This window comes from Canis lupus, chromosome 10 (genome assembly GCF_003254725.2).
Source record: "Canis lupus dingo isolate Sandy chromosome 10, ASM325472v2, whole genome shotgun sequence".
NCBI lineage: Eukaryota > Metazoa > Chordata > Mammalia > Carnivora > Canidae > Canis > Canis lupus.
In genome coordinates, this window is record NC_064252.1 from 44,814,936 (window position 1) to 44,828,041 (window position 13,106).

The 13,106-nt window shown below is 37.7% G+C and overlaps 1 protein-coding gene across 8 annotated transcripts in view; it reads left to right on the plus strand.

The window, feature by feature from the left end:
- Window positions 1-13,106, plus strand: part of MGAT4A (alpha-1,3-mannosyl-glycoprotein 4-beta-N-acetylglucosaminyltransferase A) — a 154,987-nt gene that overhangs the window by 73,354 nt on the left and 68,527 nt on the right. For 5 of the 8 annotated variants that reach the window (XM_049115846.1, XM_049115847.1, XM_049115845.1 and 2 more), the window contains exons 3-4: window positions 3,253-3,420; window positions 5,621-5,761. In XM_049115846.1, the coding sequence (XP_048971803.1) occupies window positions 3,253-3,420; window positions 5,621-5,761 (309 nt within the window). Of the gene's footprint in view, window positions 1-3,252; window positions 3,421-5,620; window positions 5,762-10,432; window positions 12,638-13,106 lie in introns of those variants that run through there. The other 3 variants (XM_049115850.1, XM_049115849.1, XM_049115851.1) reach the window with 2 other exon arrangements.

The window sequence follows — 13,106 nt, forward strand, 5'->3', positions numbered from 1 at the left end:
ATAAAGAGGGAGGAACCAAGAGGACCATTCATTCACACTAATTTTGAACACAGCCTGCCTGATGTAATCGGCCCTTGTTGATACTGTCTGGACCTGGCAACCATTACTGTTTTAATTTCAATAGCCTTCTTTTTTTTTTTTTTTTTTTTTGATACCCTTCTAATGTGTTCTGATCTCAGAGCAAGTTTCCCCTTTATTATTTATTGATTTTTTCTCTTTAAAAACATTCTCTCTCCTAGATGAATTTTAGAATCACATGTAAAAATTCATTCCAAAAAAGTTTCATTATTTTTTGAAAGGTATTGTATTAAATTTATTCTTTAACTTATGGTAGACTTTCTCTTTCTTTCTTTCTTTCTTTCTTCCTTCCTTCCTTCCTTCCTTCCTTCCTTCCTTCCTTCCTTCCTTCCTTCCTTTCTCTTCTCTTCTCTTCTCTTCTCTTCTCTTCTCTTCTCTTCTCTTCTCTTCTCTTCTTTTCTTTTTTCTTTTCTCTCTTTTCTTTTCTTTTCTTTTCTTTTCTTTTCTTTTCTTTTCTTTTCTTTTCTTTTCTTTTCTTTTCTTTCTTTCTTTCCTCCCTCCCTCCCTCCCCCTTCCCCTTTCCTTTTCCCCTTTCCTTCCCCCCTTCCCCTTTCCTTTCCTTTCCTTTCCCCCTTCCCCTTTCCTTTCCCCCTTCCCCTTTCCTTCCCCCCTTCCCCTTTCCTTCCCCCCTTCCCCTTTCCTTCTCCCCTTCCCCTTTCCTTCCCCCCTTCCCCTTCCTTCCTTCCTTCCTTCCTTCCTTCCTTCCTTCCTTCCTTCCTTCCTTCCTTCCTTCCTTCCCTCCCTCCCTCCCTCCCTCCCTCCCTCCCTCCCTCTTTTCTTTCAAGATTGAGTCTTCTCACTTAGGATTAAGACACAACTTCATTTATTCTTCTATTATAAGGTATCGGTAAGGGGTCTGTAGTTTTCATCACATGAATCTTGGGTATCTCTTGTTATAATTGTTACAGTCTTTGTGAGAGTATAATTGTTTATAGTTTTGTGTTTGGGAATAGTATCTTTTTGACATTTAACAAGTTTGTGCATATGGACAAGTATCTAAATTGTGAATGTATAATAATGAATTTTATTGGACCACTACCCAGGTCAGTGATGAGAATCTTGCTGGCACCTCAAAGTTCCGTATAGTCCCTTCCTAATCACAGCCTGCTCTTCTTTACCTTCTAAAGCCAGCAAGTTAAGGGGAATACAGCTACTTACATGGCTGTCCTTGTTCATTATAGGGAAGAATGACAGTTGAGCAGGACAGACTTTTTTTTATCCCTGCCACAAAATTCTGAAGAGATGTTTACTGTGTGGGCTTTTGTATAAGGGACAAGGAACAACATAATTGCCTTTTTTAAGACTAGCTTTATGAAACATACAGATTTATTTTTTGTAAGTCTGTTTCTTAAATTGAGTCTATCCTTGAATAAAGCAGAGATAATATTAAGTAAAAAAGTAGTCTTTCTAAAGTGTGTTTTGTTTAGATGTCAAAATAGTAGCTTTGGATTATCTAGCTTGATACAGAAGTTGAAAACCATTGTTCGGGTTTCTCTTAATTTAATGAGGTTGTGGAAATTACTCCTACTGCTCCATAACCTCAGCTATCTTTCAGCATTGTTGATCGAGATTAATGAATGCTGTCTCTTCCACCGTGTCTTAGATTTTGATGTCAAGTTCTGTCCTTAGGCTTCTTCTCACTGTGCACTTTGTCTCTCTGAGCTGTCTCATACTGTTGTTTCAGTGTCTACATTTATCCTCATAAAATCCACTTTTATTTCCCAGATCAGGTTTTCCTGACCTGTGATTCTCTCAAATTAAAATGGATGACTTTTAACTGGGGTCATCCCAGTTTATTTTACATCTGCCTGTTAGAGTTTTTAGGAATCAGAAATTTGGCCAAAGTCTGGCCTAGGGAAATCTTTGCCTGAATAGGAAGTACATAGGAAACAGCCTATGGAAATAAATGATTATGCTATATATAAAAGAGGTAATATTCATTTTATTATTAGATACATTATCATCAATTTCAATACTTCATCTCTGTCTTCTTAATACAAATAAGGTCTTTATAGTTCTTTAAATCTTTTGAAAAATGATGTTAGTATTATGCTTGAAGTGTTAATTCTAAAATCTTTTGTTCTTTTTTTTCTCTATCTTTACATTCTGAAGTGCTAAGTAGAAAGTGCTTACAAACTGTAAGAAATTCTTAACTATAGGGAACAAATTAAGGGTTGCTGGAGGGGAGGTGGTGGGAGGATGGGGAATTAGGTGATGGGCATTAAGAAGGGCACTTGATGGAATGAGCACTAGGTGTTATATGCAACTGATGAATCACTAGATTCTACCCCTGAAACTAGTAATATGCTGTATGTTTAATAAATTGAATTAAAATCAAATTTAATGTATACAATGGAATATTCCTCAGCCATTAGAATACCCACCATTTGCTTCTATGTGGATGGACCTGGAGGGTATTATGCTGAGTGAAATAAGTCAATCGGAGAAGGACAAACATTATATGGTCTCATTCATTTGGGGAATATAAAAATTAGTGAAAAGGAATAAAGGGAAAGGCGTGAAAATATCAGTGAGGGTGACAAAACATGAGAGACACCTAACTCTGGGAAATGAACAAGGGGTAGTGGAAGGGGAGGTGGGCGGGGGGTGGAGGTAACTGGGTGATGGGCACTGAGGGGGGCACTCGGTGGGATCAGCACTGGGTGTTATGCTATATGTTGGCAATAATTGAACACCAATAAAAAAAAGAAAAAAATAAAACTCACGAAAACTCTAAAAAAATAAAATAAAATTTAAAGAAAATCTCAGGAAAAAATAAATTGCTTTCTAACATTAAAAATAGAGCATTATGTTAGTGGAAGCTTTGTTATATTTAACTGGTTGGGACTTTTTTTTTTTTTAAGATTTTATTTATTTATTTGACAGAGAAAGAGAACGCACAAGTAGGCAGAGTGGCAGGGAGAGGGAGAAGCAGAAGCAGGCACTGAGCAGAGAGCCTGATGAGGGGCTTGATCCCAGGACTCTGGCATCATGACTTGAGCCAAAGGCAGATGCTTAACTGACTGAGCCACCCAGGCACCCCAATTTTTAATCCTTTATCAATACATGAGTATCTTTTTCTGGAAAATGTGACTTTTAAATTTCTGATCTTACAGTTATATTTTATGTTTTTTTTTAAAGAAATATATTAAAAACTTTTGGTTTTGCTTCTAGAAAAACTGATTGCTTATCAACGAGAGTTTCTTGCCTTGAAAGAACGTCTTCGAATAGCTGAACATAGAATCTCGCAGCGCTCTTCTGAATTAAATGCCATTGTACAGCAGTTCAAGCGTGTAGGAGCAGAAACAAATGGAAGTAAGGATTCATTAAATAAATTTTCAGGTACAAATGATACTTTAGTTTTATTTCACATAACCCTTTGAAAATAGAATTTTCATAATTTATTTGGAAGTTGTGTAAAATAGCTTTTCAGCCAACATTTATTAACTGTTTTCAGAGAGAAACATCACACAAAACTTCCCTATAATGGTAAATGATAAAAAAAATTTTATTAATTGCTAAATGTGGTTGTAAGAGAGTAATGTTGATTTAGATTTCAGTTGTACGAATTTCCCTAATAGCAAAAAAAAACAGATCTTTTAAAAAACGTATTCCAAATGAGATTAAAATTTAATTTTGCATTTTTACATGTTTTATGTTGTGACCTGTGTGGACCGTAGATAGACTCTGGATAACCTTTGAGCTATTTGAGGCAATTCGTATTCTTATCTGTGACTTATAAGAAAAAAATATGGCTTTATTATAGTGGGTACTTTTGGAGGGTGTCTGATCTATTCCCTCTCTAAGAACTTCTGGTTAGAGTAAGATGAATGCCAATGATCCTTTCTCCGTTTCTGTGCTTTTCTTAGTCTGATGATTAAATTGACATATGTATGTAATCAGTTGCCTCGAAATTTATGTCATCTTTCAAGATTAGAACACTTTTTCAATTATCATCTTTTCCCATCTTTTATCATTCATTCCTCTTGTCTTTAGATTGATCAAGCAGGCCACTGCCTGACCTGATTTTTAAATTTTCATGCTCTATGCTTCCTCTCCTGTTATGGCACAGAAACATTTAAAATTATGGAATGGTAGAGAGAATAAAATATAAACTAGCTATAAGTCTGCTGCTAAGTGATTTCTGTTAACATTTTTTGTTTCCTTCTAGTCTTTTTTCCATGTATGTTTTTTCTTTGGAATTGGGATTGTATATCAGAACCTCAGTTTTACTTTTGAAATAGGCTATTAACATTTTACTGTGTCAATGGATGTTTTTCAGAAACACCATTTTCAATGGACATATGTCTGTTAATCATATACGATAATGTATTAAATATTTTTCTACTATTAGGCAAATAGGATTTTTCCGTGTGGTTTTTTGTCTCTCTAACTTGTAACTCTGTGATGAACATCTTTGTGTATAAATTGGTCACATTTCTGGCAGCCCTCAAGTTATTTTATTACATTATAACTTCCTTAAAAGCAAGGATCACCTTTTTTAAAAAAAAAACAACAACAACAAGGATCTATGTTTTGATGATTCTTGATTTCTAAACACATGACACAGTGGCTGGGATAAAATAGATAATCACTAAGTATTTATTGAGTGCATAAAAGTGAAATTCCTAGGAGGGAAATTATTAATAAGACAAATGTTTTAGGGTTTTCAGTGCTCTTCTGAGTAGCTGAAACATAGGTCACATTATCACAATATTTAATATTATTATTTAATCTTATGCTAAGTTAATAGGTTGAAATTTCTGTATTGTAATTCATAATCGTTTCTTTACTTATGAGATTAAACATTAATTTCATTAAACATTAATATAAGTCCTGTGCTTTTCTTTTGTGAATTTTGGGTTCTTGTTATATTTTTAATGGAATTTTCATATAGTTTTGCACAGAAATCTTCTGTGAGACTTTAAGTCCTTACTGTTAACCTTCTGTATTTAAAAGGTCAAATTATATTATAGTTGGAACTTTGGAAACAGTATTGTCTACCAGATTGAGTTTTTATTTCATATTATATTAAAGGATTCATTAACTCCTCCAAGAAAAACTATTTGAAAGTTAGGGTCTGTACTGGACATTCTCAAATTGTACTGTTTAAATTATTATACTTGAATTTTTTCGGGGCCGGGAGCAACTTCCATGTGAAAATTCAGTAAAATAGAATAGCATAGGAAAGTGAAAGTTATTGGTGGTAAATGTCCCTATTACATTTTCATAATTGGGTAGCTTGTTTAGAATGTGTTCTGCAGGGCCTGTGTTCTGAACTGTCATAACAACAAATGATGAAAGCATCCACCTTCTCACGGTTCTTTGGCTTCATTCAGTGCTACCAACATCACGACTGTGAGACTCTGGTTGCAGAAATGTCTTTTTCACTTTAAATGGAGATCTTATTCACCAAAGTATGAAGTCAGGAAAGAAAATTCTTGAGTTCTAGTTCTCATAAATTTTAGCTGCTGTATTTGTAAAATCAGCAACTTCTGTAAGGAAGGTGATCCTGTACATTAATTATGCTTTTTTGTTTTAGATAATACCCTAAAGCTATTAAAGGAGTTAACAAGCAAAAAATCTCTTCAAGTGCCAAGTATTTATTATCATTTGCCTCATTTATTGCAAAACGAAAGAAGCCTTCAGCCTGCTCTCCAAATTGGTAATGGAAGAACGGGAGGTATGTTTGTTTTGTTTCTTACTGTGGTTGTGCTGCTGGCCTTAATTGGATCTTGGAGTACAACATTGACCATTAAAACCTGGCAGGTCAAAGAAGAAAAATTCCTTCTCTCTACATAGTAGTAACTTAGGACTCATTTACATTGAAAGGAGTTGGGTATTTTTCTCCATAGATCAGAGTATAGAATCGAAAAGGGTCATGAGAAATCTGCCCCATCTCCAGGCAGAAAAATGTTTAAACCTTTTTACTTGTTCTGTTTTCAGAATTTAAGACGTAGAGAGATGACTTTTTTTCTTGTGTCTTCTTTCAACATTAATAGCTCTCTGTCTTGTCAAGAGAGGTTTTCTTATGTTTGCCCCTGCTTTTTTCTCAGACAGCTGGAAGGCATATAATCACTTTTGTTTAACCTTTCATGAAATAATAGAAATACTTTGGTTTGTTTTTTTTCTAATACAGTGAAAAGATAGTTCATTGCATATTTTTTTCCTCTTGTTAGAACTGCTGAAGCTTGAATTTTCCTTGTGGGCCCTATTTACTGTTCTTTCATGATTTTTATTCCTCTACTTTGACTTTGTTAATCTTTTGGAGATTTTAAAATGTAGAGAGCAAAATATCATTTTGTTCCCCTAGTAACTCTTTAACAAATGACAAAACCATCACTTTAAACAGATACTGAAATTCATCTTTGTGATAATGTTTTTAAGAAGCTGATTTAATCTGCTTTTGATTCAGTAGGATTAAGTATTTTACCTTTTGTCTCCTATTATTTGATCTATTAGCATAAGCTTTTATATTTGTCTTTTTTTAGTTCTGCCATCTTTCTACTTTATGAATCATTTAAAATTGCACACTGTCTTCCTAAGGAAGTGATAATTCTTAAAATATCATATTTGGAATAACTCATTTTTCCAGTTTCCTTATTAATTCAATAAATATTTATCCAGGAGGTGCTGGATGTACAAAAGACTAACAAGAAGTGTTGTGTACTTAAAAAAAAAAAAAGTTGTGTACTCTGTTATTTTTTCTAGATTGATCATTAATTATTTCCAAAGTTGATATTATATCTCTCCCTTTAATAATCACTATTTGGATCAGATGTCTCAGTCATTTAGTACATTTATTGGTTTAAACGATGTCTCACTAATAAGAATATCAAATGAAAAGAGAAGTATTTTTATTTTTATTTTTTTAATAAATTTATTTTTTATTGGTGTTCAATTTACCAACATACAGAATAACACCCAGTGCTCATCCCATCAAGTGCCCCCCTCAGTGCCCATCACCCATTCACCCCCACCCCCCGCCCTCCTCCCCTTCCACCACCCCTAGTTCGTTTCCCAAAGTTAGGAGTCTTTATGTTCTGTCTCCCTTTCTGATATTTCCCACACATTTCACTCTGAAGGGTTTTGATCAGAAATGGATGCTGTATTATGTCAAATGCTATCTCTGCATCTAATGAGAGGATCATATGGTTCTTGGTTTTTCTCTTCCTGATATGATGAATCACATTGATTGTTTTACGAGTGTTGAACCAGCCTTGTGTCCCGGGGATAAATCCTACTTGGTCATGGTGAATAATTTTCTTAATGTACTGTTGGATCCTATTGGCTAGTATCTTGTTGAGAATTTTTGCATCCATGTTCATCAGGGATATTGGTCTGTAATTCTCCTTTTTGGTGGGGTCTTTGTCTGGTTTTGGAATTAAGGTGATGCTGGCCTCATAGAATGAATTTGGAAGTACTCCATCTCTTTCTATCTTTCCAAACAGCTTTAGGAGAATAGGTATGGTTTCTTCTTTAAATGTTTGATAGAATTCCCCTGGGAAGCCATCTGGCCCTGGACTTTTGTGTCTTGGGAGGTTTTTGATGACTGCTTCAATTTCCTCCCTGGTTATAGGCCTGTTCAGGTTTTCTATTTCTTCCTGTTCCAGTTTTGGCTTTCCAGGAATGCGTCCATTTCTTCTAGATTGCCTAATTTATTGGCGTATAGCTGTTCATAATATGTTTTTTAAATCGTTTGTATTTCCTTGGTGTTGGTAGTGATCTCTCCTTTCTCATTCATGATTTTATTAATTTGAGTCTTTTCTTTCTTCTTTTTAATAAGGCTGGCTAATGGTTTATCTGTCTTATTAATTCTTTCAAAGAACCAACTCCTGGTTCTGTTGATCTGTTCCACAGTTCTTCTGGTCTCGATTTCGTTGAGTTCTGCTCAAATCTTTATTAACTCTCTTCTTCTGCTGGGTTGTAGGATCTATTTGCTGTTTTTTCTCTAGCTCCTTTATGTGTAAGGTTAGCTTTTGTATTTGAGTTCTTTCCAGTTTTTGAATGGATGCTTGTATTGCGATGTATTTCCCCCTTAGGACTGCTTTTGCTGCATCCCAAAGATTTTGAATGGTTGTATCTTCATTCCCATTAGTTTCCATGAATCTTTTTAATTCTTCCTTAATTTCCTGGTTGACCCTTTCATCTTTTAGCAGGATGGTCCTTAACCTCCACGTGTTTGAGGTCCTTCGAAACTTCTTGTTGTGATTTAGTTCTAATTTTAAGGCATTATGGTCTGAGAATATGCAGGGGATGATCCCAATTTTTTGGTATCGGTTCAGACCCGATTTGTGACCCAATATGTGGTCTATTCTGGAGAAAGTTCCATGTGCGCTTGAGAAGAATGTGTATTCAGTTGAGTTTGGATGTAAAGTTCTGTAGATATCTGTGAAATCCATCTGGTCCAGTGTATCATTTAGCTCTCATTTCTTTGGAGATGTTGTGCTTAGAAGACCTATCGAGTATAGAAAGAGCTAGATTGAAGTCACCAAGTATAAGTGTATTATTATCTAAGTATTTCTTCACTTTGGTTATTAATTGATTTATATATTTGGCAGCTCCCACATTCGAGGCATATATATTGAGGATTAAGTCTTCTTGTTGGATAGTTCCTTTAAGTATGATATAGTGTCTCCCTCTTCATCTCTCACTACAGTCTTCGGGGTAATTTTAGTTTATCTGATATAAGGATGGCTACCCCTGCTTTCTTTTGAGGACCATTTGAATGGTAAATGGTTCTCCAACCTTTTATTTTCAGGCTGTAGGTGTCCTTCTGTGTAAAATGAGTCTCTTGTAGACAGCAAATAGATGGGTCCTGCTTTTTTATCCAGTCTGAAACCCTGCGCCTTTTGATGGGTCATTAAGGCCGTTCACATTCAGAGTTACTATTGAAAGGTATGAGTTTAGTGTCATCATGATATCTATTCAGTCCTTGTTTTTGTGGATTTTTCCACTGAACTTCTTCTTAAAGGGGAATTTTAAGAGTCCCCCTTAAAATTTCTTGCAGAGCTGGTTTGGAGGTCACATATTCTTTCAGTTCCTGCCTGTCTTGGAAGCTCTTTATCTCTCCTTCCATTTTGAATGAGAGCCTTGCTGGATAAAGTATTCTTGGTTGCATGTTCTTCTCATTTAGGACCCTGAATATATCCTGCCAGCCCTTTCTGGCCTGCCAGGTCCTTGTGGAGAGGTCTGCTGTTACCCTAATACTCTTCCCCATAAAAGTCAGGGCTTTCTTGTCTCTTGCTGCTTTAAGGATCTTCTCTTTATCTTTGGAATTTGCAAGCTTCACTATTAAATGTCGAGGTGTTGAATGGTTTTTATTGATTTTAGGGGGGGGAATCTCTCTATTTCCTGGATCTGAATGCCTGTTTCCCTTCCCATATTAGGAAAGTTTTCAGCTAGGATTTGTTCAAATACATATTCTGGCCCTCTGTCCCTTTCAGCGCCCTCGGGAACACCAATTAAACGTAGGTTTTTCTTCCTCAGGCTGTCGTTTATTTCCCTTAATCTATCCTCATGGTCTTTTAATTGTTTGTCTCTTTTTTCCTCAGTTTCCCTCTTTGCCATCAACTTGTCTTCTATGCCACTCACCCGTTCTTCCACCTCGTTAACCCTTGTCGTTAGGACTTCTAGTTTGGATTGCATCTCATTCAATTGATTTTTAATTTCTGCCTGATTGGATCTAAATTCTGCAGTCATGAAGTCTCTCGAGTCCTTTATGCTTTTTTCTAGAGCCACCAGTAGCTGTATAATAGTGCTTCTGAATTGGCTTTCTGACATTGAATTGTAATCCAGATTTTGTAACTCTGTGGGAGAGAGGACTGTTTCTGATTCTTTCTTTTGAGGTGAGGTTTTCCTTCTAGTCATTTTGCTCAGTGCAGAGTGGCCAAAAACAAGTATTTGGAAAAGGAGAAAAAGAGAGGAGAGAAAGAAGGAAAGAAAAGAGAAAAAGAAAAAAGAAAAAAGGAAGAAAAAAAGAAAAAGAGAAAAAAAAGAAAGAAAAAAAGGGGTGGGGGAAGCAAACAAATCAAAAAGCAAAAAAAGAAAAAAAAAAAACACGGGGGAGCATCTTCTGATTCTGTATACTTTAAGTCCCTTGACTTCCTCTGGAACTTGTCCGTCTAGCTGGTCTTCTGGGGGAGGGGCCTGTTGTGCTGATTTTCAGGTGTTAGCACTTGGGGGAGCTGCTCTGCCCCCCGCCTGGTGCAGGGCTCAGTGGGGGTTGTTTACCCCGTGAGGCCCCAGGAGGAACAGCAACAGGGGCAGTGGCCAGCTCTGGAGCCCTGGATTCAGCCCCGGCAGTAACTCTGGAGCTCTCCGTCTGCAGGGCCTGGAGGCTCCGGGGCGGGGCCGCTGATCTGCTCAGCTCGGGGCAGGAGCGTCCTTGCTGCCCTGGGCCCTCCCGGCCTCTGCCTGTCCCGGGGGAGGCTGGATCCTGGGCTGTGTCCCGGGGCCCTGTGCTCCGGGGCCTGCGCTGTTGGATTCACGCTCCCGGTGGTGCAGCCCCCTCCGCGGAGCCGCCGCCCGAGCCCCTCCGAGCTGCTCCGGTCCGGCCCTGCGCGCTGCAGCCCTTAGGGAGCTCGGCGCACTCTCCCGGGGCGCAGGTGTCTGTTAGTGTCCCAGGGAGCCTGAGAGCACCCACGGCCTCCTGGGTCTTGATCCAACTCCCTGCGGGTGCCTTTCCACCGGGAAGGTTGGTGCAGCTCCTGCTTCTCCGGTACTGGGCTCTCCTGTCCTGGGGACACTTGCCCCGGCCTCAGCCCGGCTCCTCGCGGGGCCCCTCCCCCTCAGATGCCTTTTCTTTCTTTATCCCCGCCCCCCCGTCTTCCTACCTGATAGAAGCGCGAACTCTTCTCACTGTAGCCTTCCAGCTGTTCTCTCTTTAAATCTCAGGCTGAATTCGTAGATTTTCAGGAGGATTTTAAGGTTATCTCGGTAATTTGGTGGGGACAGGTGACTTGGGGACCCTACTCTTCTGCCATCTTGCCCCTCCTCCTCCGAGAAGTATTTTTAAAGTCATTTACAACTTGAGAACCTCTAATGGGTTCTCCCATAGTAGCTCATTGTTATTTTGTGAATGTGACATTCTCTCTTATCCTTTTGAAGTACTTACTCCATCCCATTTGTTTATGATTTTATCATAAATATAATGAAATCTTGGTCAACCATCTTTCTACTAGTTAACATTGTTATTAAGTTAGCACTATTTTTGAGGGGTAGAAAATGCAACAGCTTGGAAAAAACCCTCAGGTGTTTACATTAAAATCTTCCTTCCTAAATCGTCAAGCAATGGTTTTTAACATTTTTAGAGTTAGAACCCTTTGCTATCCTAGGAAAACGATAAACCTTCTACTTAGAAAAATGCACATAGAAAAAGTAATTCTAGAAATAGAAATTACATAGAAAAAGTATAGAATTTCTGGGATTTTTTGGAACTCTAAAACCTTTTCAGGCACTTTATATTAACTACTTTTTTTTTTTTTTTTTTTTTTTTCAGATTTTACTTATGTATTTGACAGAGCACAAGTAGGGAGGGCAGAAGGAGGCACTGACTCCCCACTGAACATGGAGCTGGTGCAGGGCTTGATTGATCCCAAGACACTGGGATCATGACCTGAGCCTAAGGGAATGCTTAACCAGCTGAGCACCCAGGCGCCCCTTCTGTTTTTTTAGGTCAAAGAAAAACTGTTTTTTGCTAAAATTTCTGTGCTTCAGTGGTCAGGCTGGTTAAATAGAGAACAGCACTCAGATCCACTAAGTCTTACTAAGACTAAAGAGGGAGAATGTGTTCTAGACAGCTATTGATTATCTAAAGAGGGGTTTGAATTCCTTTGTGAAGAACAAAGAACTGCCAGCCCACCCTACACACACCACATCTAGTTCCTTCCATGAAATCTGCAGGCTGCAATAAATAGATACAGCAACTACAGATAGGTAAAAGGGCATATTGTACAACTAGGGGTACAAAATATTTGAGGAAACCCACATTGTGAATGACTTAATACTCAAGGAAATTGAATTTGTAGGGCAAGCAGAATATCATTTAGAAATTACACATAATATATTTTAAAGGGATGGTAGGCCAATTCATAGAGGATTGACTGGAAATCTCTGTGTTCTAATTTCATTGATTGTATTTAAAATTACCATATAGATGGACTGATAAACAGAGTAGACACAGCTGAAGATCAGATTAGCAATCTGAACAATTGAGCTGTGTAGTTCTAGAATCCTTCATAAAGGGCACAAAGAATTGGGGTAGGCAAAAGTTCTAATACCCATCTAATAGAACTTTCAGAAGGAAAGAACAAAGGGAGTAAAGAGAGGAAATAAGCAAATATATAATAGAGAAAAATTTCTTTGAGTTGAAGAAACTCAGCTCTTTAGACTCAGGGCCCATTTAGTGCTGAGCGGAATGGGTGAAGAAAGGTCCTCCACAGGTTACCTACCAAAATGGCATTACTGATTGGTAGAGGACAGCAGGTGGTTCTTTGTGCTGAAGTAAAATGAATGAATGAGTCCATCCATCCACTCACCCACATCTGCTGTGTGCCAGGTACTTTGGTACACAAAATTAGATGTTCTTCCTAGTGTTGTGGAGCTTTAGTCTGGTAAAGGAGAATGCAGGGGTCAAATGATCAATTATGTAAGTAATTGTACAGTTACAGCCTTAATTGGTGATACAAAGGATGCCTTGAAGAATGTATAAAAGAGGCATTTGCTTCAATTAAGGCTTTTAGGGAAGTCTTAAAAATTCATTTGACCTGAGATCTGTGAACTATGTAGCTCACTGGTAAAAGTGGGTGTATTAGTTGCTTCACTGTGCTGTAAAAATTACCACAAACCCAGTGACCTAAAATGGCCTAAGTTTATTATCTTCTAGTTTTGGTAGCCAGTAGTCCTAAAATCAATGTATTGACTAGGGTGTGTTCCTTATGAAGCTTTAGGGGATAGTCTACTTCTTTCCTTTTCCATCTTCTAGAAATTGGCTACATTCATTAGGGCCCCTTCCTTCATCTGCACAT